Consider the following 27,234-nt stretch of genomic DNA (forward strand, 5'->3'; position numbering starts at 1 on the left):
TGGCAGTTTTCTGACTGTGAATTGTTGTGACCTCCCGTGACTGTCAGCTTTGGGGAAATCTCGCCGGGGGCCTTCCTGGGTCACCAATTCTTGCTTGCACTTGCCAGCTTACCGCTTTTGAGGCAAGTACAAGAAAAAAATCTGCCACGTGGCAATTGGCAGACCACCGCCGAATCAGAATATATCGCCCACCCCTAATTTTTTTTTTTGTAAAATTTTTATTTTGCATATAACAAAGAAAAAAAGACACAGGGAAGAAGCACCGAGGTGCCGTGCACGTCCCCACGCAGGGGGAAGAAATCAAATTAAAACGATGGTGATGCTACATCGCAAAGAAAAGAGATCAAGCCAATCAGTCCAGGTACCTGCAAGAAGAAAGCAATAAGAGAAAGCATCATCGGTGCTGAGCCTAGTGAAATCAGGATGTCCCATAGCAAGCAGGTCTTCAGGCTATAACAAACCATTCAAATGCACCAACCGGCGAGAATAAACACCTCGGTTGCAAAGAAGAAAAAGAAAAAGAAAGAAAGAAAAAGTGCAACTCCCGGCCCCCCCCCCACCCACATTGACGGTGATACACACTTACCACATTCATTCAGCAGCCACACTAAATTTGGAAGAGGTGTAGAGATCTCAATGATGCCGGGCAAACAGCCGAAGGCAAGCCTTTAGATAGGAAGGTTACTAAGGGACCCCACATGTGCGTGAAATTCTTGTAATTACCGAGGAAGATGTCCGCCATTCTTTCTAGGCTCAAAAGCCTCCAGAGCCTTGCGTGCCAAAGGGATATCGCTGGTGCCTCCTTCCGTTTCCACGCTGCCGCCAACGTGAGCTTGGCCGCCCCCAAGCACAACCACAGAATCTTTTTATCAGATCGTGTCTGGTGTTCAAGACCGGGGTCTCGCAGACCCAACAGCACAAAGGCCATAGAGTCCTCTATGGGGTATTGAAGGATATCTTTGATATGGGAGAGAATTTCGTCCCAGTAAGGCCTAATCACCGGGCAGTCCCACCAAATGTGGAGGAAGTCCCCCAGAAGTCCACATCCCCTCCAGCACTTATCCGAGGTAGCCGGAAAGATACGGTGGAGCCTAGTCGGGCACAAATACCATTGCGTGAGAGTCTTTAAGTGAGCCTCCCTTAGGTGGATCGAGTGGTTAAATTGGGTCATATCCCTACAAAGCGCTGACCATTCGGCGTCGGTTACATCCCTCCCCACCATCTCCTCCCACTGCTCCATATAGCGAGGCCTAGGCGACTGTTCGGATTGAAGGAATAATTGATATAGGAAGGAGATGACTCCCTTCATGGTAGACGTCCGCAGCAAAAAAGCCTCAAATTTCGAGGGAGGCCTCGTAGCTGCCTCCAGCACCCCTGGCGACGTGGCCCAATGTAGCAATTGGACATGCCGATACCTGTCAGTCCGCGGCACCTGATAGTCCCGCATACAGTTAGCAAAGGTCAAAGGGTCAGAGCCATGAAACAGGTGAGTTAGTGCCCTACACTCACCCTCCCTCCATGCGTCAAAGGGCCCCTCGGTAAGCGCCGGTGGAAAGGCCGGATTGAAATGCAAGGGCGTGAACGGAGACGGGAAAGTAGTCCACCGCTCATCAGTAGCCAGGGTATCCCAGACCTTCAGCGTAGTACCCATGGGGGTACTGATGTAGGCGTTCAGGGGGCGGTCCCTCTTCGGTTTCCAGGCCAAATCCCAGATGGACCGACCAGCCACACTCCGGTCCATATGCAGCCAATGTTTTTCTGATAGCTGCTGCGACCATTCCACCATGACCCTCAATTGGGCAGCCTTATAATAGAGATGCAGGTCTGGCAGACCGACCCCACCCTCCGACCGAGGCCGGCGCAAGACTATGAAGGACAGACGGGCTCGGCCCCCTTGCCAGACAAATCGCAGTATCTGCGTTTTTAGCTGCCGGAAGTAGGCGCTATCCAGCGGAATAGGCAGGGCCTGGAATAGGTACAAATATTTGGGGAGAAGGACCATTTTAATCGCATGTATCCTACCGAGCCAGGACAGGAATTTAGGTTTCCACCTCTCCAATTCGGCCTGCGTCTTCGTCAGGAGGGGTGGGAAGTTGGCCGCGAACAGTTTGCCCACCGTCGGAGTCAAGTGGACCCCCAGATAAACAATTGAAGCGGTTGCCCACGCCAATGGTATCAACGCCCGCACATGAGCCACGTCAGTTTGTGAGAGAGTCAAATTCAAAATATAAGATTTGCCATAGCCACTTTAAATCCCGCCACATCCTCAAATTCGAGTAAAATCTCCCTAATGCAAGGCAAGGAACCTGCCGGGTCCGCCGCCGAGAACAGGATGTCGTCCGCGAAGAGCGAGATTTTGTGTTGCTCTCCCGTGAACGGTATGCCTTTCACGCCTTCATGTTCCCTCACCGCCACAGCCAGAGGCTCAATACTGAGCGCTAACAGCAGGGGAGAGAGGGGACATCCCTGTCTGGTGCCCCGCGAATGTGGGAAGAAGGCCGACAGCTGGCCATTCACTGCTACCCTCGAGCGTGGGTTGCAAAAATTTGCCTTCACCATAGTGATGAATTTGTCAGAGAAGCCGAAAGCCGTCAGCGTGTTAAACTGAAAGCCCCAATCTACTCGATCAAAGGCCCACAAGCACAGCCGGAATGCGGAACCTGTCCGCCTTTTCGATAAGGTGAACCACTCTACGAGTATTATCGTGGGTCTGGCGACCTTTAATAAAGCCAGACTGGTCTGGGTGGATGATCGCCGGCATCAAATCCTGTAAGCGGCTCGCCAGGATCGCCAGGATCGCCGAGTATAATTTTGCGTCGATGTTAAGTAAGGCTATGGGGCGAAAGGAAGCACATTGCGCCAGATCCTTCCCTGGCTTCGGCAGGACCGTGATCACCGCCTCGGCCAGGGTCCCTGTGGACGTTCCGGACGACGCCATATCGTTAAAGAGAGCCACTAGGAAGTCACACAGCTCGGTAGCATATGTCTTATAAAAGACCGCGGTGTAACCATCCGGACCCGGGGCCTTGTGTAACTTCAAGTTTTTGATAGCGGAGAGAACCTCCTCTCTAGAAATTGGCGCCTCCAATAATTCGTTCCATTCTCTAGATACTCGAGGTAAAGGCAAACGCCGCAGGAACTCTCTTTGTGTTTCCGCGTCCAAGTTATCACCCGTATACAACTCGGCGTAAAAGCGTCCAAAAATGTCCGCCTTTGTTCCGTACCGATGTTGTAACACACCTGCAGCGTCTCTGATCCCTCCTATATATTCCCGCTCTCTCCTATCCCGCAGCTGCCCGCCAAGTGCCTGCCCACCTTGTTACCGCATGAATAGGATTGTCGTCCCAGTCTCAAGAGCGTAAGCTCGGCCCTATTGGCGTAGTGCGCCTTTAGTTTGCCCCTCACCGCTGTCAGCGGATGGAGGGTCACCCTCGAGGGGTTGAGTTTATGAGCACGTTCGAGCTCGACCACCTCAGTTTCCAGGGCCCCACGTTCCTTCCTCCGCAAGGTGTTAAGCTGCGAATTGAGTCCCAGACACGTGCCCCTGATCGTAGCTTTAAAGGCGTCCCACGTGTTCGATAGCGAGGTGTCCGACGGGGGGGTTAAGGTCAAAGAATTCTCTAATGGCAAGTCGCAAAGCTTTATTGGACGTATCGTCCCTGATCACCGACGCCGGGAAGTACCACTTCCGATGCGACGCACCGGGCGGCGACCAGCGAAGGCTAAGCACCAACAGACTATGGTCCGAAATGGATATCGGAAGAATGGCGGCATCTACCACGTCCCCGCGTAGTGATCGGCTAAGAAAGATGGCGTCCAAACGGGAATAGGAATGATGCACGTGGGAGATGAACGTGTAATCCTTTGTAGTAGGGTGGAAAAAACGCCAGCCATCAACCAGCCCCAGCTCCCCCACCTCCCGCTGTGTTGAAGCATAAAACTGCCCCTGTGCCCGCCCTATGCCCCCCTGAGCTGTCCATATCCTTGTCCCATACCAGATTAAAATCCTCCAGCAAAAACAGATGGCCCTCCGCAAAGTCTCCAATCTTCAGTAACAAATCCTGTAAAAACTTATTCTGACCTGCGTTGGGTAAATACACCACCACAAAAGTGCACAACCGGCCCTGAATAAGCCCTTTGACCATCAGCCAACGGCCGTCCTTATCGTTACGCACCTCCACAGGTTGACAGTGAAGCGCAGCTCGGAAAAGGAGAGCCACCCACCTATGTTTCGTGACAGCGGAAGACCTATAGATAATGGGATAAGCCCTATGCCGCAGCCGCATCTCATCTTTCCGTGCCAGATGGGTTTCTTGCAACCCCACTACGTCAAGATGATGATCCACCACATATTTCCACACCTTCTGCCTCTTCTGTGGCGAATTCATCCCTTTAACGTTCCAAGTCCCTATGCTAATCGGCATAATAGAAATGGATCCCAAAACTCTCTACTGTCACCCTGAGAGTCCCCACCCCCGGAGATAGACGACCTCCGATCCAAGGAACTTCCAAAGGGTCCGCTACTCTCCCACCATCAGAACCCAAAGCTCGCCACACATCCACAGTAATCCTATCCACAGCACCAGCTTGCCCACACCGATCCAAAGCCACCGCACACACCAGCAACCATTCATTCAGCAGTCCCCCCTCCCCACCGTCATGGGACCCCCCCCAACAACCCAAACCCCCCAACTCCCAACCCCCCCCCTTTGGAAAAAAACCAATAGCAAGAACAGAGTCAAAACTGTGAATTCAAATAGAGTACTCATCGTGTCCAGAAGTCCAAAGTTTGCGAGGGGCCTTCCAGTCCGGAAGTGGGTCAGGGGGACCAACACGGTAGCCCCCACGGCCACGGTCAAGGGTGTCTCCTCCAAAAGTACATCCATACCCCCAGACCAGGAGGCCGGAACCCCTCCGGCATCGATCCATCCTAAAGACGAGGGTCACGCTGCTCCGGAGCTTTGCTGCGTATCAGCCAAGGTAGCCGAAGCCACCGATGCCACCGCATTGCCCCGTTCCTGCAAGCTGGTAGTGCAATCCGGTCGCCGCCGGTCAGGGGAAGCGCCCACCCTGTGCCAAGAAGACGAGCGGTGGCGCCTCCGAGATGGGGAAGCGGCTGCTCCCTGCGAGGGCGGCACATCCTCCAGGCCCAAGAGGTCCTTCGCCACCTGAAGTGAGCGAATCTGTGCGAGCCGGTTCTGCCACCGGAAGATGATTCTGAAAGGGTGTCCCCAGGAGTAAGCGATGCCACGCTCCCTCAAAAAGGCAGTCACTGGACGGAACTCCCTCCATTTCCGTAGCGTGGAGGCCGCTAAATCCTGATACAGCTGAGGGTGGTGGTCCCTGAACTGCAACGACGTGATGGCCCTGGCTTTGCGAAGGATGCGCTCTTTCACCTGAAAGTCATGGACACAGACGAGAATGTCAGGAGGGGGCCCCCCCCCTCGTCTAGGCAACCCCACTCTATGTACTCGGTCCATCTGAATTTCCCGCACATCCTCCACATCCAATATCTGGAGGAACAACTCTTGAACATAGCCACGCAGATCGCCCGCCTCACCATCCCATGGCACAGCTCGGATGCGGATGTTGTTCCTGCGGGAATGATTTTCTAGGTCCTCCGTGTGCGTCTGCAAGTCCAGGTTCTGTTCGGTAAGGCGGATGATATCCTGCTGCAGTAGGTGCACGTCGTTGGCCATACTTAAATCATGGTCCTCCAGAGTCGCCACCCTCTCGCCCATACCATCCACGTCCCTCCGCACGTCCCGTAGATCGGACGCCAATTGTGCGCGGAGCTCGGAGATGTCTTCCTTAATGGAGGCAAAGTGTTCGGACATAAAAGCCTTCGTCACCGGCGCCTCATCGTCCGACTGCTTCGACGAGCCACTAGCCCCTGGAGATGCCGGCTGCTGGGAGGACTTCGAAGCGCCATCCTTCCCCGGGTGCCCTTTGCGCAGCGTTTTAGACATGGCGGCGAGCAGCACTCCTCCCAGGCGCCACGAGGCTAAACAAGATGGTGGGCCCTGCCGCTCGTTCCAGTCCAGAGCCGAGGCCCTCGATCCCAATGTTCAAGCCTCGAGCTATAGGCCGTAGTACTTCCGAACACGCACACGGCCCACACAGCGGCCCAGGCCTTTGTTCCACTCGTGCTCGTAGGCTCCACAGGCGTCTAGGATGATGCACAAGAGCATGGCCGGCCTGAAACCCTGTGAACGCCGCCGCTATCCCGTAGGCCGCGTCCTCTTCACACGCAATCCGCCCTCGCCGGGGCTCACCGGGCACCGCCGCCGATCTGGCACCCCTCTCCACCACCAGTCACGCTCGGGGCCACACCTGTTGCCGAGTCCTCACAGCCTCCGGCGCCCGGGCGTCTCGGGCCTCCTCTTGATGAACACTGCCAGGCGCCGTGAACCTCCGCCTCAACGCCTCGTGGGCTCGCTCCACGCCACAGGTCAGAAGCGCCGAGCACTCCGAGCCACATCGGAAGCTAGATCGGCCGCTCCACCGACACGGTGCGGTTCTCCACCGTCAATCAGCGCTGGTGCTCCCGGGCGGGATCTCAGGGGGCCCGATCTCAGGGGGGGGGCCCGCCCTCTTTCGATATCGGCCGCCAGGACCTAAGAGAGACCGGGGTCGTGCAGGCCTCAGAGCTCAGTCGGTCTCGTGGTCGACCCTGAAGCCTCTCCGCTCCACCGACGGCACCAAACCACTCCGCTATGCCAGGGGGACTTCCGCAACACTTTTTTAAGCGAAATCACTCCCTCAGGACCGTGCTGTAAGATGCTTTGTCGGATCGACGCCGGAGCGGCTCGGAAGAGCGTCCTACTCCGCCGCCATCTTGGCCACGCCCCCCACCCCTAATTTTTATCTACAAGGCAGCTATGCTCTATAATTCTGCCCTCTCACTAAATATGGGATTGCGTCAGGAGTTTTCAAACTATTTTTTCACACTTTTGCTAACCATTATGAAAGCAGTTGTTAGTGTTAAAATTATTTTTTTATTTGGAAATGATTGTGAATAAACACAGGGAAATAAGTTTGATAACATTAATCACTTTTCCAATAGAGACCCACTGCCATTCCTTGCTGCGACCCCAACCGTAAAACATAATGATTGATTATCTATTGTCATAAATGCAATTTGCGTTTACAAAAATGTCACTCATCCTGAATTTGTAAATTATAACTTGGCATTTCTAACTACAAATGCATTTGTTGTACACCTAGCAGCATTCAGGAGTGGAAAAAAAGATAGGGCCCATGTGAACATTTGTTTTTAATTTCATCTATATATATTGTATTAACCACATGCCCATATTAATTTCACAGAACTCACCTAATGAGTTGGTGGGTGATATCTACTAATTGCATGTTTTTTTCATTCTACAGTTAAGTGTGCTGCTAGCAAACCTGCTTATTTTGCAGAAAAGCTTTTCAACGCCATGAAGGTACAGTACAGCAAACGGGTCCTGAATATAATGTTAGAAAAAACATTGTTCCAAGAGAGGTTAGAAATCCTCTTCTTTCTCAAAAATGGTAGTAAATACCTTATTGTAATCTTCGCTACTGCACATATGGTTTATGCAATAACATTTCGTCCTGTTTTAAACAATATGGTATTTAACAAAAACTAGCATTCAAGAGGTTTAATTTCTACACTAGGGCAAAAGAAGAAACTTGAAGGTTATTTGGAGAGTTCTGTGTCTATGCTTTGTCATTAAACATACTGTATTGGAAACAGTAAACAGTGGTTTTGTCATGCAAGTTTTATTGTGCTGCATATTGCCTGGACTAGAACCATTCAGTTAAAAGAGCACCCAACCGATGACAAATTGGCTCACACATAGTATTCCTGATTAAAATAACCAGTAGTTACAGGATACCAGAATTACTAGAAATATATGTGAATATAATTGCAATGTGAACAAAAATCTATATACATAGGGACATGAAATAGATAATGTGCCATTATTCCGGGTTTGTGGAATAGAACCCCATTCTTTAGAGTACATAAGTTATCAAGTGAGATATCCAGCACCTATTAAGAGTTTCTGGGGAATAGCATTCAGATGTTGCTGCTCAATGTGCCACAATCTGCTCAGTACCTTAAATACTCTAAATCTTCCTCTGTTAAATTCTGGCAGGTTTGACCTGCCTAATTTTAATGAAAGGAGAAACAATTAAAGCCCCCCGTAAATAATGAATGTGGTAAATACGACCCGACTCATAAGTCCAACCCCAGCGCCATGGGGAGATTAGGGGTCATAAAACACTTGCCTAATTTTATTCAGGGCCTAGAGGAGGGGATGCAATTCAACAGAAAACAAAAGAAGTAAAGTTAACCAGCAATACCTAGAAATAATGACGTTAATTTCTGCAGTCGCAGTGCAGGGCCAGCGGGGAGTGACTCATTTGAGACATATTATAAAACATTTTTTGAGTATTACTGTGAAGAATCCACAGATGAAAGGATTGTCCTTTTTTCTCTGTTCTAAAGAATTTTTAGCAGTGTTTTCTTTAGCAGAAAATATGGAGTTCCTAATCTTGGGTGCACTCCCAGAGAAAGACTGCATACGTTTCTAAGATATTTTCTTTCAACATGTTGGGAATTTATGGCTAAAGGTGTCTGAGCTCCTTAGTGGTCCTTGTCCATTTGATAACATTAGAGTTTCTGTGCTTGTTAATTAGGAGTAACAGTATGGAAACCTTTATGAATAGTATGTTCTAGGTTAGAATATTCCTGGCCTCTATGTAGGACCATTTCAGTGGTTTATGTTTGGGATAATGTGGTTGAACTCTTTAGAGCCAGTGTCCAGTCCAGAAGTTGCATCTAGAGCAGCTTTTAGCAAACAAAGTGGGGGATATGTACAAGGAAGTGGAGGAGAGAGGTGTTAGCCTTCCTGGCTTAACGCCTCTCCCCTCTACTTCTGAAATGCAAGGCTGCACCATATTTACAAGAATGTAGTGCAGCCTTGTGTTTCCCCCTGCGCTAAGTTTAGCAACTTAGCTCCAATGCAGGCATCCTTGCACCAGAGTGCAAGAGTGTCTGCGTGCAGGGGAGGATTGTTTATATCTAGGAAGGTGTCTCTTCCTGCACATAAACAATTGTAGAAATGCCATTCTCTCACTTTCATGCGTGCTGCTTCATGCAGCACACATGATAGTGACAAAATGGCACATTTTTTAAAAGTGTGTTTATGTACAGGAGCGGACACCTTCCTGTTCATAAACAAACAATGGAATTTTGCTTTTTCCATGTGTACTGCAGAAGGCAGTACACATGGAAAAATAAAAAACGAGAAGAAATAATAATTTGTCCCAATTTCGCCATCTTATGACCAGTTTTTACCTGTCCTTAATTTTGACGCCGCCTCCTATGTACGCCACCCTTGTACATAGGGGCCAGCATCAAAATAAATGGCTGTTGCGGTGGAACACCCACTGCAACACCCACTACCAACCCCTTTCACGCTAACCATAGCGTGAAAGGGGGCATTATGTACAAGGCAACGTTACCTTGTACATATGGTGCTGCCCCTATCGCCACCACAACTTCACTGTAGGTGACATTGTGGTGGCGATAGGGGCTTGTACATATGCCCCAGTGTTACTTACAGAATCCAATAAGTAAGGTATTACCATGTTCTACTCTATACCTGTATTGGATTTATTTTACCACGCATGCTCTACAGTCAGCAAGTGTTAAGCCACCCCATCTACTTGGCCTCAAATGTCTTACCAGCAGTTGCAACATAGTTGTAGAAACTTTCAGCCCTCATCGGGTAAGAGTCTCTCTTCTCAGGTGCTTATGTAAGCTTGCCCATGTGTCAACAGAGCTCTTCCGGCTATTTTAAACAACAGAACTGGCTGACACGAGGTATTACTGTCTGATGGCTAATTAAAAAGAGTAGAGCCATCCAAAACAAAGCAGAGAAATAGAGATAACCATCTTAGCTGTCTCTTCATCTTGTTTGCACAACAAATTACCTCTCATGCGGTATTGCAGGAACTTAACTTAAACTGCAATACCCTAACGCGACATGCGCGGCACTTTCTCTGTATCAGAAAGGGCTACAGAAATTGGACAACCTGTTTCATTTAACATCAGGAAGGAAGGGTTTTGTTCTAAAAGCCAGTATAGCTCAAAACTTTGTATGCTCAGCTGAAGGATTAATGTGAACGTGGAGATTTAGATTTTTATCTAACATGAAGGTGTAGCATCTGGCACATTTAAAAAGGGATGGACTGTTTTCCAGTGGGTCAATTTTAACTGTAACATAACAGATCAAACACAGAGATCTGGTTTTAAAAAGTAGAAGCCGCAACTCTCAAGCTATGGTTCTAACTGGAAATCGCAATAAAAAAACACGGGATCACAATGCAGGGCACTGCACTACGGACATAAACAATAATTATAACAGTTAAACCAGGAGTTTTATATCTGCTTTTATCCTAGCCAACTGTTCGATAAAACTTGTGATGTACAATGAACTGCTCTTATTGTAATGTACATTGAGGTTCTTTTAAAAAATGTATTGGTACATGTGACCTAATTTAAACGTACTATTTTGCAAAGATTTTAATTAATCATGCAATAAAGATTTTTTTAAACTTTTTTTACAGTGGGTTAACGGTGCTAGGCCAGCTCTTTACAACTGTTGCACATTTGGAAGAAGAGATCACGATAGTTGTGTTTTCACTGGAGTTTATTGGAGGTGGTGGGGTATCATCCAGCGAACCAAGCTGAATTTCATCAGCAAAGCAGTAGTAGGAGACTTTAAAAGGTTTTAAAAGAGAGCAGGAAGCATCCAAGTACCGGTTAGAATGCTATCAGTATGGATGGTCCTTCAGGTACTCAATGTTAGAGGCAGGATGTGAGATGGGTTTTGCAATGTTTATGCTTATATGTACTGGTGAAGTGTGATGCAAAGAATTTTTGAACCACACATTTTGTTCAGTTTCTTCCATTTGTGAATTTTTGGTAGAAGGAGACAATTTACCTTGTCAAACACCAATGACAGGTCCAAACCAGTGTTTCAAGCAAATAAGTGATCTGACTTATTTAAGTCAGACTAATGCAACCTCTTGCAAGAGTGAGGGATTTATCAAGTTGATCCAGAAAGGTATTTCTTAAGGAATGATGCTTCTGAATTTGAGTTTGGTTCATAGTGGTCTCACAGGGTACTCACATCAAACACATGCACATATGGCAGAGTACTTGTACTCTATCTCTATTTACTGTCATGCAGACACTCATGCTTCTGCCAGCAATGCTCCTTCTGTTTCCACTGCCAGAAACCTTACATGGACAGCCTGAAGGAGTTTAGGCCGTTGGCATTGGAACATCAGACCATTTGCCCTATTTAATGAGGATGGTCTAATGTACATATTTTCTCTTCAGGACAGCCAGGAAAATCATCGTGGTCCAAAACAGAAATACATTAAAATGCCCCCCATGTCCTGGGACAAAGTATTTTGTTTTACTAAAAAAAACTCACACTGTGGGAGTTTGTTTTCTTATAAAACAAATAAATTATGCTGAGCTTCCAGATGAAACATGGTGGCCGGTCAGCAAAGTTTAGGCCCTTGGGAAACATCACCAAATTGTCAGTACCTCATGAAGAACAGAGAACTCTACCAAGGTGGTGGATATCTCTAAATATAGTGGCCAGTAGTCCACAAGTGGTGGAGGTAAAGGCCTCTGCAACCTTGGTGGATGATGGACCACCCACCAAACTATAAATAAGGCCCTGTGTCTTTGTTCAGTGATGAGGGATGGGTTTTGTGAAGTGGAATGATGATTTTAGATTATTATGTTTTTTTGTAGCTCACTGCGTTGCCTTACTCTACTCCAGGGAGTAGTTCTTTGGGTGTTGTGGTTAGTTTTCCATTGCAACACCTATTGATATTGATACTGCCCCAGATTTACCTAATCATGTAAATCTGGTGCAATGCCAAAACCATACGCCTTCCCAGAGCAAGGGTAATGAGGAGAAATATTTTTATCTCTTGTTTTTTCCACTTTCATAGAAAGAGGAAAACGCCTGTCTGAAATGTTTTCGTGCAGGATGGTGCCTCTTCCTGTGTAGTGTAGTTCCCATATTCCCAATAGGCTCTGCGCATTGGAATAATATATTCAGCAGTGTAGACGTAAGACTGAGGTCGACTAGGTCTCTACTGACTATATTAGACTTAAGGTTTGCCAGCTAGCTCAGAGGTCACTAGAAGCTTTCTCGAATAAACGAGGAGGAGTTTAACCTCCCTGGATCGACAAGAAGGGATTAGCTTCTGACAACCATATAACATGACAACTTTGCTCCCTCAGAATAAGAGTAAATCTCTAGAGTCGTGTGAAAACAATAGACAGCTATTTCACTTAGTCAGTTGTGCGTTCTTAGTTTCACCAGAGTGCAGAGAAGAGAGAAGGGCATTTTCAATAAAAGGTATTATTTATTGAGCAGTCTTTCTTCTCATGCAAGAGAAATGAATTGCCACAATTGCAATACTTAATGTAAAGTAAAGTACGTACAGTAAAAGGACTAATATGAAATAATACTGTACAAGCGTTGTTATGGTTTCTTAGCCATAAGATACTTTAAAATGGATAAAATATATACATACATATATACGTTGACTAACGTGCTCAACTGGTGCTTCTAAAATACGCCTACCCCGGTGTACCTGACCTAAGCCAAATACGTGGGATGGAGTAAGTAAGTAGCAGTTTAAGTTAAGTTGGTTTTGCCAAGAATCTGATTCAAGAATTCTCTTTAAGGGTTTAGTCAGCACTGTACCTTGGGAATAGAATGTAGGAGGTCTGGTATCTCTTTCCTCAGGACTTGATATCCCAGCAACCCGCAAGGGTAGGCTGGAAATGCCGGAGCTGGATTTTCTCGGCAGGAGAAAAGACAGCGTCTTTCTCAGCGCGTCAAAGAGGAGGGGCAGCGTCCGTGGGCTCTCGCATCAGCTGGGCTCTCGGGCAAGTAGATAGCTGCTCTGCTCCAAAACCACCACCGTGTGTTTTGCTTAAGGCAACGTTGGTATATTTATACCTGAAAGGTGCTGAGTTTTACGTAAGGTTTGGACATAAGACATCAATAAAGATGTCACTAAGAACTGGCCGTTCTTACAGTGCTCGCAGGAGTTCTATTACAAATCACAACAAAGCAAATGGGGATTTCCCAGGTTGCTGGAGGTCTGGTGTGTCGAAAGAACTCGTTGTGCTTTCTAGGAATCAAAGGAAGTAGCTTTTGCCGTGCCTTGGACTGCAAGGGCTATTTACTTAAATATGGATCTGATTCTTATGCTATTATAGGGATATTATTGATTATAGCCGTACAAGGGCATAAAATAGCAATATTGATTCAGGTTCCTAGATAAAAACATATTACCTGCACATAAACAATCCTGCATGCAATGCAGACACCCTTGCACCATGGTGTAAGGGTGCCTGAGTGAGCGCTAGGCAGCAAATTGTGCGCCAGTGCAGGGAGAATGGACAGGCAGGCACTGTATGTCATATATATGTTGCATTCCTGCCCTTTCAAATTGGCATATGACAGTGCAGCCCGAAGACTTGCGATGCTGCCCTATGACAATCCCCCATAAATGAGGCCCCATTTGTGTGAGGTGGAGAAGTCTTTAGCTGTCCATTTTCTATTGGAATAATTATTGGATCCACAAAGAAAGAAGGGGCACTCGCCACAACTGCCGACATGTTTTGCCAAATAAAAAAATGCTGTCTCGTTTCCTTAGCAGTTCAAAATATTTTTATTCCTTTAAAATGTTTTGTGACAAGGGTAGTTTTGTACAATTTAATCCGTGCTCATTCTGCCACAGGCCGAATATAAATTCTGCCTTTTTAGACAATTCTATTTACAATATCCACCAGTACCAGTAATCATAAAGTATATTTTTATAATTGGCAGAGATTATTCCACAGAAGTGAGGTTCTTGAATGTAGGGCTTTTTAGCAAAGCCTTGGTCTTAGAATGCAGTTGTTGCGGTCATATTAAACTCTTACTAGTAGAAATGAAAGAAAAAGCATTGACAAAGTCAAAGACAGGTTTGGCTTTTTTAGCTTTTTCTGTAGAGTGGTGCAAAGATAAACAAAGTGAAATAATGAGTTACTTCCAAATTAATACTAATACTTCTAGTGTCAAAAATACCTGGGAGGCATTAAAAGCAACTATACGGGTTATATAATATCTAAAGACATCACATAGAGGAAACGTTTAAGTCTAGATAGGACATACTCAGAGACTGATCTGCATAGGGCATCAGTATAATATACACGTAATAAAACTGCATCCAATAAATCAGCATTTAATCAAGCGAGAATGAGTATGCAAGAATACTACTATACCAGAGGACACATCACAAGCTCAGCATATCTACAAAAGGTATACGAGGCGAGTGAATTTGCAGGTACTTTTCTTGTGAAGCAATTAAGAAAACGCTAAGCACAATACAGGATTACATCCCTTATAGATGAAGAAACAAAAGTATCTATAATGGACCCGGCACAAACCAGGATAGATCTTATAAGCATTATGAAGCAATATATGCTGCGCAGCAAGACTTGGATGCTTTGTGACTTAGGGGTTTCTTTAACAAGCTCACAATCCCCAAGTGCAATCATGCCAAGCCCAATCCTTCATAGGTCAAATCCCCCTTGATGAGATCGAGGCTGTAGTAACAATGTTGGCTAATGGTAGGACTTGTGGAGAAGATGGTATCCCTTCAGAACTGCATAAAAAGTTAGCATCAGTTTTAAATCCTCTGCTTTAAAAATAGCTAATCACATTTTGGAAGGCAGAGAAGTCCCAGCATTAATTTGCTTTGCAGTGGTGGTTAGCTTTATGAAGAAGAATAAGGATAAGCATAATTTCAATTCAAACAGGCCTATGAGTCTTTTAAATGTTGTTTATAAGATTTTTACTAAGATTTTAGCTAACCGCATGAGTAGGATATTAGGTTCTGTCATTCATTCAGATCAAAGTGGCTTCATGCCAGGTTGACAGCTATCTTAAATACAAACTTTTTGATTGAGGCTTGGATTACTTCTTTGAGAATAAAGTACTGGCTCAGTAATGCTAATAGATGTAGAAAAGGGTTTTGATTAAGTGTGCTGAGAAAGTATTTTCATTATTCTTAACAGATTCGGATTTCCTTCCAGTTTAATTCAAATATTGTTACATCTATATAAAGGATCTAAGGTGCACATTATCATTAACTCTCATAATATTGGTGTCTGTAAGGTGAGCAGTGGTATGAGGCAAGGATGTCTTCAGTAGCATATATTATTTTCCCTTTTCATTGAGCCATTCGCTATACCTATTTGAAACAATGAGTATGAATACCTGCCCCTAAGGGGAATGGACAATATTATATTATATGCTGATGGCATTCAATTATTTTTAAAACCCAGTATAGAAAACCAAAAGCAGGTGTTTGAAATCTTTCAAGAATATCAACAACTCTGTGGTTATAAGATAAATGAATTAAAAACAGGGGTTTTATAATGTAACTGTGCACTAGACACTTTACTTGTTGAGTTGTATCCTTTAATAAACTCAAGACCAAAGATATATTTAGGGATATATGTCTCTGAAAATGTTAATGATTTATATTCCCTAACCTACATCCCTCTAATCAATAAGATCAAGGGTTTGTTGGCTAAATGGACCAATTTACCTTTATCAATAATGGGCCAGGCTGCTTTGATCTGAATGTCAGTATTATCCTTGTGTAATTTTTCAAACTGGTGTGGGTGTCACTGTATGGATTCCTAGCATGCCATGTTTTGTATCTGTAGTAGTAAAATAGGTGTGTATTTCCCTGTTATACACACATATACACTGTGGCAGCCTTTCTTGAAAATAATGTAAATAACACCAACTGCAGACAATATTCAAAGTGACTTGACCGAAGCGTAGTCCCCATAGCCAGCAGTCAAGGTTAAAAGTGTGCCTGTCAGTGTAATACATTAGGATAGAGAAGCACAGGTGTGCCTGTCACTGCTAAAAGTGTGCCTGTCACAGTAATAAAATAGAATAGACAAGCACAGGTGTGCCTGTCACCGTGAATTATTGCACTTGAATTCTACCAAAACCAATACGGAAATGCGGGCTGCAATGGAACCACAGTACCCTTAGATTTGAATGTGTATCTTCCCAGCCACCCAAAATGGCAGGAACATGCCGTGTGTAGCTATGCTTTCTTTCATTCAGAGTACATTGGACATGTGTAGTGTTTTCCTTTCAATGTTGAGAATGCTTGAGCCATGATGTCCTAGCCACTGGCATTCTGTTTGGAATGTTAGGCTTTGAAAGGTGAAAGTTACTTGAACTGAGAGTGTTTTAGCCGGCTGCTGCACAGCACCTGTTTACATCAATAAACTTCAACTGCAACATTCATCCTGGAGTGGACTCACTGTTTCCATGATGTGCAAGGCCAACCAACAATGCACTTCTAACATGGCCATAGCTAGTTGTGAGAATCCACACATGCGCAGGACATGGTCAGCACCGGTCAACGCCCAGCAACCATACCCATCAAACATTTAACTCACCGACCGAGTGTTTTGGCAGTGACAGTTGTAATGATTCTATCTTAGCCCCCCCACACAAAAGATCTGGAGCCAGTGGTAAGTGCAGAACGTTTCTTTAATTATACTTTCCAAGTGGTAGAGCGCCAGGACATCCGATACCCTCAGGGGTTTTCTCTCGACTCACGCTGTGTAGTGCGATCGGGAAATGGCCGCCTCGCACGCTACGTCATCACGTAACGTATTTGTAGTGTAACATTAGTAAAGTTTTCTTTTAATAAGCCACTGCTATCATCTCATCTGGACAAGCTCCAAATGACAAGTGCGGAATTTTCCCTGCACAAATGCAGCAAGTTGTAACACATTCAACATGCTGATGCAGAGCCCGCATGGAGATAAAACATAACATTCTGCCACTTCGAACAACATCAGAAACTCAGACTGCAAAGATTTTGCCACAATACAAACTGTTTCTTGAAGGACTGATGCAAAGTCCTTGAGAAAGCCCTAAACTTACATGCCATAAGGGGTGAAACACGTTTCGGATATACAATTATTAAAATATTATATTCAAATTCTAAACATGCTGATAACAATTATGCTGATGTGAAAACATTAATAAAGAAATGAAAGAAAAGATACAATTATTCTCCATATCAATGTCTGAGTTTGTAATCTGGTCTAGATATTGTTGTTACCTTATTTGAACATTTATGTCAATAATCAAGGTTCTATAAAAGTATTTAAATTGATTCAAATAAGTGGGCCTAACTCAAGTTCTAAATCATATTTAAACATCAACCTATTTAACTTTACTATACTTTCTAATTGTGGAGACTAAAAAAGAGCTTTCACCCTATACTTTCGCAAGGACAAAATGAGCTAGTCCAGATCAGAGCAAGGGGGAGGGAGGAAGCTAAGAAGGGCGTGGGCAGGTTTGGTGCTAATGAGGAGCACATGGGGAAAGGGAGATGTTTGCAAGAGGGTTGCAGATGGATGGAGATAAACAAAAACGCACAGAAAAGAAAAAGAAGGGAGGAGTAACACGAGAGGGTGGCATGTGGAAAGGGGTTAGTGAGAAGTGCATGGGTAGAGGGATAGGGTCAGGAAACAGAAGGACACACACAGAAGGAAACCAGCAGGGAAGACAGAGGGCTACAGATGGAAAGTTATCAATCAATCAAGTCATATTTGTATAGCGCAGCTAATCAATCTGGGGCGGAGGGTATCCAGGCGCTGTGTATCCTTCCTGTAGTTCAATACGTACAGTTAAATGAGGTGGAGGTATAAAGTCAAACAGTCAATAGCATTAGGTGAGAGATGAAAACTCTGTTAATCTGAGCTAAAATGTTTTTGACCAAGTCTGAAAGAGGTTGGTCGAAGTAATCCAACAATTGAAGGGACACACTCAAAACGTGCTATATGTATTAGGCCTGTTTATCAACTGTGCTGCAAAGAACCAAATCCAAACATTTGGACCTAAACAAAAGTCACAGATGTATATTCATATTCACTGGTACATATATTGGACTGCTGAAATAATTTGTAACAAGTGATGTTTGGAGAAGTGCTGATGCTTGAAGAGATATTGATATTTGACATATGCATAAGGCAGATCAAGGCTTGTCCAAGTGTACGCTGAGCATTGAGCATGACTTCACAAGCGCATCTAGTTCATTCAATCACATACAAATGGGCATTATTTTCTTTTCCTTTCTTACATAGGGCTCTGGAACTAATGAAAAAGCATTGAATAGAATTATGGTCTCTCGCTCTGAAATTGACATGAAGGAAATCCAAGCCCTTTTCAAGCGGTTTTACGGCAAAAGTGTACGCCAGGCATTCATGGTATGATATGCTTCCTGATCTAGCAGCCTAACGGACCCTGCATGTAATTGTTATTCATTTGTTGTTTGTAAATGCAAGGAATTAAAAGTGGCAATTATACAGGAAGGAGAAACAGTTGCTTCGAAAATATTCTGCAGAACTAGCAGTGTGTTTTTTGTATTATTAAATTAATGAAGTATGACAGAAAGACACATCCCGGTTAAAATAACTAAATATATTCACAGCAATAGTTGTGTGCATTACTAAAGGTCTATAATTCTAGACATAAGATTCCATAGATTTACAATGCGTATTTCTTCAACTATTGCTTCATTATTAGGCAGATACATTTTCGCAATGTAGTGGGATGTGTCCATGTAAATACAGTTCATAGCACGTATTATTAATTTCTAAATTTAATGTTAAATGTGCTTTCTTTTGTAGGATGAACTCAAGGGTGATTATGGAACATGTATGCTGGGTCTGGTTGGACATGACTAGAAGTTACATCATATTCCTCTAACTTCACAACTCTTTTTTTCAAACATTCCATTCAATCAGCCAACTGTATGGCCAAAGTTTTGTATTTGCTTCATTAGTGTTACACATTAAGATTGAGCTCATCCTGATTTCTTTTCTTTATAAAAGGCAACAGCATTGGAAATAAAGATACATATTTTGCAATGGCAACTATTTCGTGTTTCTATCCTAGTGTTAAAGTTTCCATTCATAGACGGTAGACTGAATGAGAAGGGGAAATATGTATTGTTATAAAATTAATTTCATGCTCACCTTGTATAATACAGAGAGGAATGAAATGGCATGAGCCTGATTACATATTTCTTCCACCGCTTTCTAGAATTAAATAAAAAAGAATCCTCTTTAGTGAGAGAATGATCGATTAAATTGGTGGGTCAAACAATGTCGTAGCAATTAATGTTATAGCAGCACAAAGTAATTTTGAGATTGGAATATTGCTGATGTAGGCGGATAGATAGATCCGGTATTTGTAAAGCGCAAACTACTCACCCCTAAGGATCTCAAGGCTCTTGGGGTTGTCGCGGAGGTTAAATGAGCTATTGCCCAGAGTCACATTGTGCTAAACTGAGCTGCCACCGGAGCTAGTGTTCGAACCCTGTGCTCCACAGACAGCCACCCTGCGTACTAAATCACAATTCTTCACTGGCAAGGTTTTAATTTTGGGTAGAGGGACCGAGACCCAATCGACAGCAGTTGTGCCAGAAACAACAAGCACAACCAAGGCTAGATTGTATGTCTTTTTAAGTGAAATTGTTTATGTTTGCACCACTTTGTGTATTATTATGTGTCTGTGTGAGTGTGTTAGAATAAAACTATTCATGTTTGCGCATTGCCCTATGTAAGTTAGTATTCGCAACGCCATTTTCTATTCAGGAACAATTTTAAATCATGATCAAAACTAATCCTTTGCTGCTTTTGAGAAAATGCCTCTGTTATGTTTTGTTTCTGCAGTGTTAGGTTTTGCTTCACTAATGAATAGACTGTTTATATTAGTGCATACCTTTCTTCTAGATAGAGGCCATCTCCCACTTGTCCGTTGGCGGCAGCACGGTGAAACAACCTTGGGTTGCATTAGGTACTGTAAGATATGAGAACCAAAACCTATTTTTTTTGTATTTCACTGTCCAGTTGCATCTGCATGGGAAATCCCACTGTGGGCATACCTTTATTTGGTCATGAAACATACATAATGTATCTTTATGCTTGGTGATTTCAGTCCCTCTGCAACACTATTAGCAAATGGGCAGACTGGGCTCCGCTCTGAGTGTATATGAATAAAACAGTTATTGGTTTGTATTCTCTACTATCTGACTAACTCTTCATTTAGTATGGAAGGCTGAAAGGTGGTCATTAGTGACCCAGGTGACCTGAATTGGGCACTTCTTTCAAGTGGGTTAATGGAAGAGTGAACTGACTGATGAGAGAGTAAATAGATGAATGTATGTGCAATGGCCAGATGTTTGGATTAATATTTTGAGTTACTGTCAAATTATTTGGATGAATGAGTGGACTGATGTTAAAAAAATAGGACAAATAAAGGAACTAGAAGGAGGAGGGGGTTTATGGGTCATTAATTTGATGAGAGTCTAGATTGAGGTTGAAGATTGCCTAGGGGCATATGATGTATATGAGTAACTAAAGAAATGAATGGGCGGGTGAGTGTATAATGAATGGAATATTGGGGAAACACATGAGCATGGATCAGTGAGCAGGTGGATGGATGGGCGGGTTAATAAATAGATGAGTGTAGCAAAATGGCTTTCGCCTACTTAATCTTCCTTGAGTTATTTTGCTTTTTGATCACCCATTTTTTTAACCTTTGCTGTGGGAGAGTCTCACTACTCAAGCCTCATCCAAAGTAGTTGCATCCTAATTGGGCTGCAAGTGTTTACCACCAGCGTCCATCTCTTAAGATTACGCTGCTCTAGCACAACTAGCCTAAGTGGGACTGAGCTGGTTACATATGAACATGTGTGTACATGCATGTGCACATGTTTGTGGGCTGAGCATGTGAGACTACCATTGTGCGCAGCCTGGTAATTACACACAGAAGAAACACTGCAGGGCTAGAGGTTGACCTGACACACGTCTTATAATGTTACTAAGCACTCATAGGTAAGGACTGTAGGGTTTACTGGTTTATCTGCAGTGTCACTGTATTATACACATTTGAGGAAATCTGCCTTAAATTGTATTTTCGTTTCACTTAGACCTTCACAGTAGGACTACATAGTCCAGTGGGATATCAAACTGGGGTGAAATATGTTCAGCAAGTTTGAATATGAAGGTCTCAAGAATCTACATGTGCACCTCAGTGGTCATACAAAATTGGCCATATGTCTCTTGCTCAAGATCAGATTCTAGAGCTTTTTTCACCCGATTGGGCCTAGTATATTACTCTGCTGCCAGGCAGAGGGGAAAAAGGCCTCCCACAAAAAGGAGCAATTATCAGTGCTTCACTCAGCTCCTGAGGAGGGAGGGTTAGGGAAGACAGAGGAAAATATACATCTAGTAATGAACTGTCACACTGTGCAAGGATTGGGACAGCCCAGGTCCAATAAACGAAGAAGGAAATCCAGACATCTGGAGCCAGCATATGACCTCCCCCTTTAATCTTTGATGCGAAAGTCTCTTGGTAGTGATGTCAGCTGGGGTAGAGCTGAGGTCCCCAGAAGAGATGTGCATAGAAACCACTTATTGGCAGCATATTGGATTGTCCCAGTGTTAGACCCGTCTCCTGTACCTCCCAAAATTTGTCGCTTTTCTTTGTCTACCAGGACCTTTTGTGTGCTGTTTCATGGGGCTGGATGTTCCTTGACGCCCAGTTATTCACAAGGTTTTTGGCACCTATTTACAAGGCACCTGGCGAAACCTGTGACATTATAGACTGGGATTGGCAACCTGTATGAATGGCCTCGAAATGGTGGCCATCCTTTTTCCTTATGTGAGTGACTCCCCTTGGAGCCTCCATGAACCTTGACCTTTCAAGGTTTTGGCGCCCTTTTTACTTGGCGCGCATTCCTGACAGGAATTTCTGTATTTCCCTCAGGTACACAAAATGGCTGCTCTAGAACTCCAGTATGGTGGCTGTTAGGGTCCCAAATACCTCTCGGACGTGCCATGTCATTGGCCTAGCCCAAAGAAGGTTCTAAAACCTACTGGCACGAGCCAGCACTTCAGGGCACTGGCTATATAAAGTCCAGTCCCTGGCGGCCATTTAAGATGACCAGAAGACTAGATAGGATGATGATGTTCCAGATCTAGGTGAAGAAGGAGATTCCAGACTTGACACCAGATTGACACCTGCGCTGTTGACCGCTGAGGCGGCTGGTAGTGCGGGCAGTAGAGCAAGCAAGGGTCACTGGCGTGGATCCTGACTGGCGTTCCAGTCAGCTGTGTGTGCGGTGACCTCGCGCCTACAGCGCCTGCCCAGCGAGTGCCTCATCACCCCCAAGGGACTGTGGCCGTTTTCGTGTGCCTTCCTCGCCACCCCTGGTGGTGAATCACGACAGACTCGGGTCGCGAGGCGAGAGCAAGTTCGCTGAGACCGCGAGTGTCTTCTGTGCCCCCTTCGCGACAGGCGCCTCCAGCGAGGAGCTCGGATGTCTCCGAGCCCCACCGGCGTAGAGTGCTTCCTGCCCCGTCTGAAGGTGAGGTGGTGCGCCGGGGCGGGGAAAGGCCGGCCTTCGTTGGGCAGGACTACTGTCTTTGCCCCTCCCCAGTGAATCGGCGGCTGTACCTGTGGGCGGGAACCATCCCTGTTTGAGGAAGTCGGAGGGAGGTCCGTGGAGCCCTGAGAACCCGTCGCTGGCGAGAGAAGTGCTGACCCCGACTGAATCGCTTTTCGATTGCAGCCAATGTGAGGTGGGCCCGTTTCTTCAGGTGGGAAGCGGCGTTATAAAGGAACTGTGAATCGGCATTTATCTGACTGAGCGCGAAGATTGTGTGACCTCTTCGGCAGCCCCGTTCGTCAGTCTAAAGACTTTGAACTGGTGCCACCTGAGTGCTAGCAGTGATAAAGCCCATAGACGCGCTTAGACCCCACCGGCAAGCAGAGATCTCAACCCGGTGGCAGCCAAGTGTAAATGAAGTGTTTACTGTGTTTCCTTGCCTTTATACATGCGCATATCCCCCGAGTGATTCTTAAAGAGTCCCAACACTCCTTTTGTGCCCAGAGAAGCCTGTATTCATTATCAGTGAAGTCATCATAAACTGTAAGAGTAATCTTTCCATCCTGAAACGTATTGCAAGTGTAATGTTCCAGAAGTATTTAATTGGTGGCAGCGATACCAGAATGAACATGTGTTTGGTTATTTAAATGAACCAGTATTTATTCTGCTAAACAAAAGTGATATTTATTCTATTTATTGATGATATTTATTCCTGATATTTATTCTATTTATTAATGATATTTATTCCTGAGCTTATTTATTGTATTTACTCCAAAATCGAAACCCAGCAAACTGTGGCCAAAAGAAATGTATATGTGCTTTCCTAATTGATCCCTATTCACAACAGAGAATTTTTACATAAAGGAATCGTATTTTTCTACAACAGTGGTGTGGTGTGCTTCTTTTTGGTGGTTGTACAAGGAGATATTATTGGGTCAAAGCCGGCTTAACACGATAGCCTTCACTTGCCTTGACACTTGAGTCAAGCTTCCCCCTTTGTGCTGGGCTTGCCCATCGCAGGTCCAACATAAAATTGGTGCTCAGCGGGTGGGATTACGAGCCGTGCTTGTTTTGGACCCCATAATAATTCAGTGTGCGCCACAGGTACACACCCAGAGTTTTCTCCCAGCGGCCCTCCAATTCAATATTTTGCTTTTTCCAAATTCTCTTCTGCAGGTGAGTGGAGGTGACCCTCAGAGTTCCTATCCTTGTAACCTACTTTGAGGTGGTTGTCCACACTTTTCACTGACAAGATGGAATTCGATATGTCAGAGCTGGAGACCTATACTGTGGCGCAGCTTAAGGAGTTCTGTCAGGAAAGGGGAGTGTTCGTTAGGCGAGGGGACAAAAGAGAGGATACCGTATTAGTCTGCAAGCCTGGGTGGAAGCGCATCCGGAGGGAACGGTAGAGGAGGAGGAGTCAGACAGGGGTACTGTCGTTGAGAGGACTGCGGAATGTCCCCTGGGGGTGGGTGAGATGATAATCAGCCCCAAGGTAGCCTCATGGGAGGGCAGCAGTGCATCAACAGGAGGGTTGTAAGAGACCGAGTTAGCTGACAGAACAGAGGAAAGACAATTAAGGTGGGAGTTAGCCAAGCTGGAGATGGAAGGGAAGAGGATGGAACACGAGCTCAAGCTGCGAGAGCTCAACCTCAGGGCCCATCACATCACTCCGGAGGGTGACGAATCTAAGGAATTTGCCAGGGAGCTCAGGCCTCACTTACCCAAGGACGTGGTCGCCAGTTATACCGCTGGAGATGACATAGCTAAGTGGCTGGCAGCCTATGAGGTCTCCTTAAGAGCCCATGGGATCCATGAGAAGCATTGGGGTGGTGGATTGTATCGCTACATGCCTCCCACAGGTAGGGATGCCCTATTGGCCCTAGACCGGGAGGATCAGGTAGACTACCCCACCATGAAGGTGGCGCTCATCAGGAAGTTTGGGTTGACCCCCGAGAAATACCGGCAGAGGTTTAGGGGCAGCCACAAACTGAGCTCACAGAATTGGATTGACTTCCTAGATTATGCCAAGAAAGCCCTGGATGGGTGGGTCCAAGGTAGTGAGGTGGAAGACTATTGAGGGTTGTACAATCTCATACTCAAGGAACATCTACTCGAGAAATGTCTTCCCAAGCTGAGGCAGCACTTGGTAGACAGCAAACTAACTTGCCCCCGTAAGCTTGCTGAGGAGGTGGACATTTGGGTAAGTACCCGAGTGTCCACGAAGGGGAGGGGAGGAGATTCTCAGAAGTCCAGACAGGGCGCTCCCCAGAAGAAAGAGGGTGGAGATAATAAGAAACAGGAGTTCTCCAAAGGCCCCCAAAATAACTTTAAGGGGAAAAGTTTCTTCTCCAACTCTAAGGCTAGCCCGCAAAAGAACCCTAATCCTGGCCAGAGTCAGAAGCCAAGGGTTGTCCATTGCTTTGAGTGCGGTGGTGTTGGACATTATAAGGGAGACGCGAAATGCCCAAAGAGACCACCCCCTCCCAATGGAGGAAAGGCCCCGGGAGTTGCTAGTGTAGCGCTCGAGGAGGAGATGCCCTTAGTTAAGGGGAGGGAGTGGGCAGGTGTCACCTTAGTGTCCCTGGGTGATCGGGAGATGGTTCCAAAGATCCAGGTGCCCCCAAATACTACCAAGTATGGGCAATGGGTCACCATCAATGGCCATAGAGGGGAAGCTCTGAGAGATACAGGAGCCAGTATGACTATAGTCAGGAGTCATCTGGTGTCCTCAGAGCAGGTGATTCCAGGCGTACTTCATCCAGCCGCAATGGTTGACGTCAGAATGAGCCACTATCCCGTGGCTGAGGTTCCCTTTGAGTGGGGAGGGGTTGCAGGTTCACTTTGAGTTGCCGTAAGCCCCGCCGTGCCAGTCAATTGTCTGCTGGGCAATGATATGGAGCACAATGCTTGGAAGGAGGTGGAATACCGGACTCATTCAAAGATGCTGGGTACACCTGATTGGGCCTGTGTGAGTACCAGGTCGGCGGCTGCTCGGGAGGAGAAGTCGCATGGGTTGGAGCCTGGAACAATGGCCCACCCAGCGGCCGATGAGGGAGCATCTCGAGGACAGGAGGAGCCTGCCTCGATGTCCGTGCCCCGTGAGACGGATAGGCCATCGGAGGAGATGGACCCGTAGTCCACGGAGGAGGACATGGTTCCGTTGGAGGATCTGCCTATCCCCGCTGAGTGGCGAGTGGAGGGGGGACCATCCAGGGAGGAACTAAGCAAGGGACAGAGGGAATGTCCCACCCTCGAGGGTCTGTGGCAACAGGCTGAAGCCCAGACAGCAGGTAACGAGTCTGGGAACTATCGTGTTTACTGGGAGGATGGTCTCCTCTACAGTGAGCCCAGGGCGACAGTGCACGGACTGTCACGGGCCCTGGTAGTCCCACAGTGTTACCGAGCCTTCCTATTAGAGTTGGCTCACAAGATTCCCTTGGCAGGACACCTGGGACAGGACAAGACCTTTGCACGGCTTGTCCCCCACTTTTATTGGCCTCGAATGAGGGTGGCGTCCGACACATACTGTCGGTCGTGTGTGTCATGCCAAGCCAGTGGGAAAACAGGGATGAAGCTGAAGGCTCCCCTGGAACCACTTCCCGTCGTTGTCACCCCCTTTGAAAGGGTGGGCATCGACATTGCTGGGCCCCTAGATCCACCGACATCATCCGGTCACAGGTTTATCCTGGTACTGGTGGATCATGCCACAAGGTATCCAGAGGCAATACCTCTGAGAACCACTACTGCACCGGTAGTGGTGAATGCCCGATGGGGATCTTTACCCGAGTGGGATTCCCCAAAGAAGTTGTGTCTGACAGGGGAACCAACTTCATGTCAGCGTACATGCGGGCAATGTGGAAGGAGTGTAGAGTGACCTACCGGTTTACCACTCCTTATCACCCACAGGCCAATGGCCTTGTGGAAAGGTTCAACAAAACCTTGAAGGGTATGATCAGAAGTCTACCCAAAAGCCTGCGGAGGAAATGGGACGTCCTCCTACCCTGTTTGCTCTTTTCTTACAGGGAAGTTCAGCAGAAGGGAGTGGGCTTTAGCCCCTTTGAGCTTTTGTACGGGCACCCTGTACGTGGACCTCTCAGCCTGGGAGGGACTCCTGGGAAAAGTCTCCTCGGAAAGTTCCCCGGGACGTGGTGAGTTACATGCTGGCCTTCCGGAGCCAATGGCTAAATTGTGGAAGCAAGCTTCTGACAACTTGGAAGCCAGCCAGACTGTGATGAAAGCATGGTATGACCACAATGCTCACCCGGTGGAGCTGGAGCCTGGTCAGAAGGTGTGGGTGATGGAGCCTGGAGAGTTGAGTGCCCTCCAGGACCGTTGGACAGGCCCCTATGAGGTGTTGGAGAAGATGGGCAAGGCTACCTACTTGGTGGACGTAAAGACCCCTCGGCACCCACATCGGGTGTTACATGCCAACCGCCTCAAGCCCCACTACGAGAGGCCCGAAGTCATGTTGGTTATGGTGACTGACGGATCGCAGGAAGAGGACGCAGAGCCTCTCCCTGACCTTTTTGCGTCTCAAGAAAAGGATGGGTCGGTGGAGGGAGTGAAACTCTCGCCATCCCTGACTCCTGAGCAGCAGGAGGAATGTCGCCAGGTCTTGGGGTCATTCGCTCCTCTGTTCTCCCT

The 27,234-nt window shown here is 46.2% G+C and overlaps 1 protein-coding gene across 1 annotated transcript in view; it reads left to right on the top strand.

Annotated features, from left to right (window-relative positions):
• LOC147727232 (annexin A1-like) overlaps positions 1-19,066 on the top strand; it is a 221,803-nt gene extending 202,737 nt beyond the window's left edge. The window contains exons 11-13 of the mRNA XM_086961277.1: positions 7,390-7,448; positions 18,275-18,397; positions 18,821-19,066. Coding sequence (XP_086817403.1) covers positions 7,390-7,448; positions 18,275-18,397; positions 18,821-18,877 — 239 coding nt within the window. The 3' untranslated portion in view covers positions 18,878-19,066. The remainder of the gene's footprint in view (positions 1-7,389; positions 7,449-18,274; positions 18,398-18,820) is intronic.
• The last annotated feature ends 8,168 nt before the right edge of the window (positions 19,067-27,234 follow it).

The sequence above is a fragment of the Lissotriton vulgaris genome, chromosome 3_1, assembly GCF_964263255.1.
Source record: "Lissotriton vulgaris chromosome 3_1, aLisVul1.2, whole genome shotgun sequence".
Lineage (NCBI taxonomy): Eukaryota > Metazoa > Chordata > Amphibia > Caudata > Salamandridae > Lissotriton > Lissotriton vulgaris.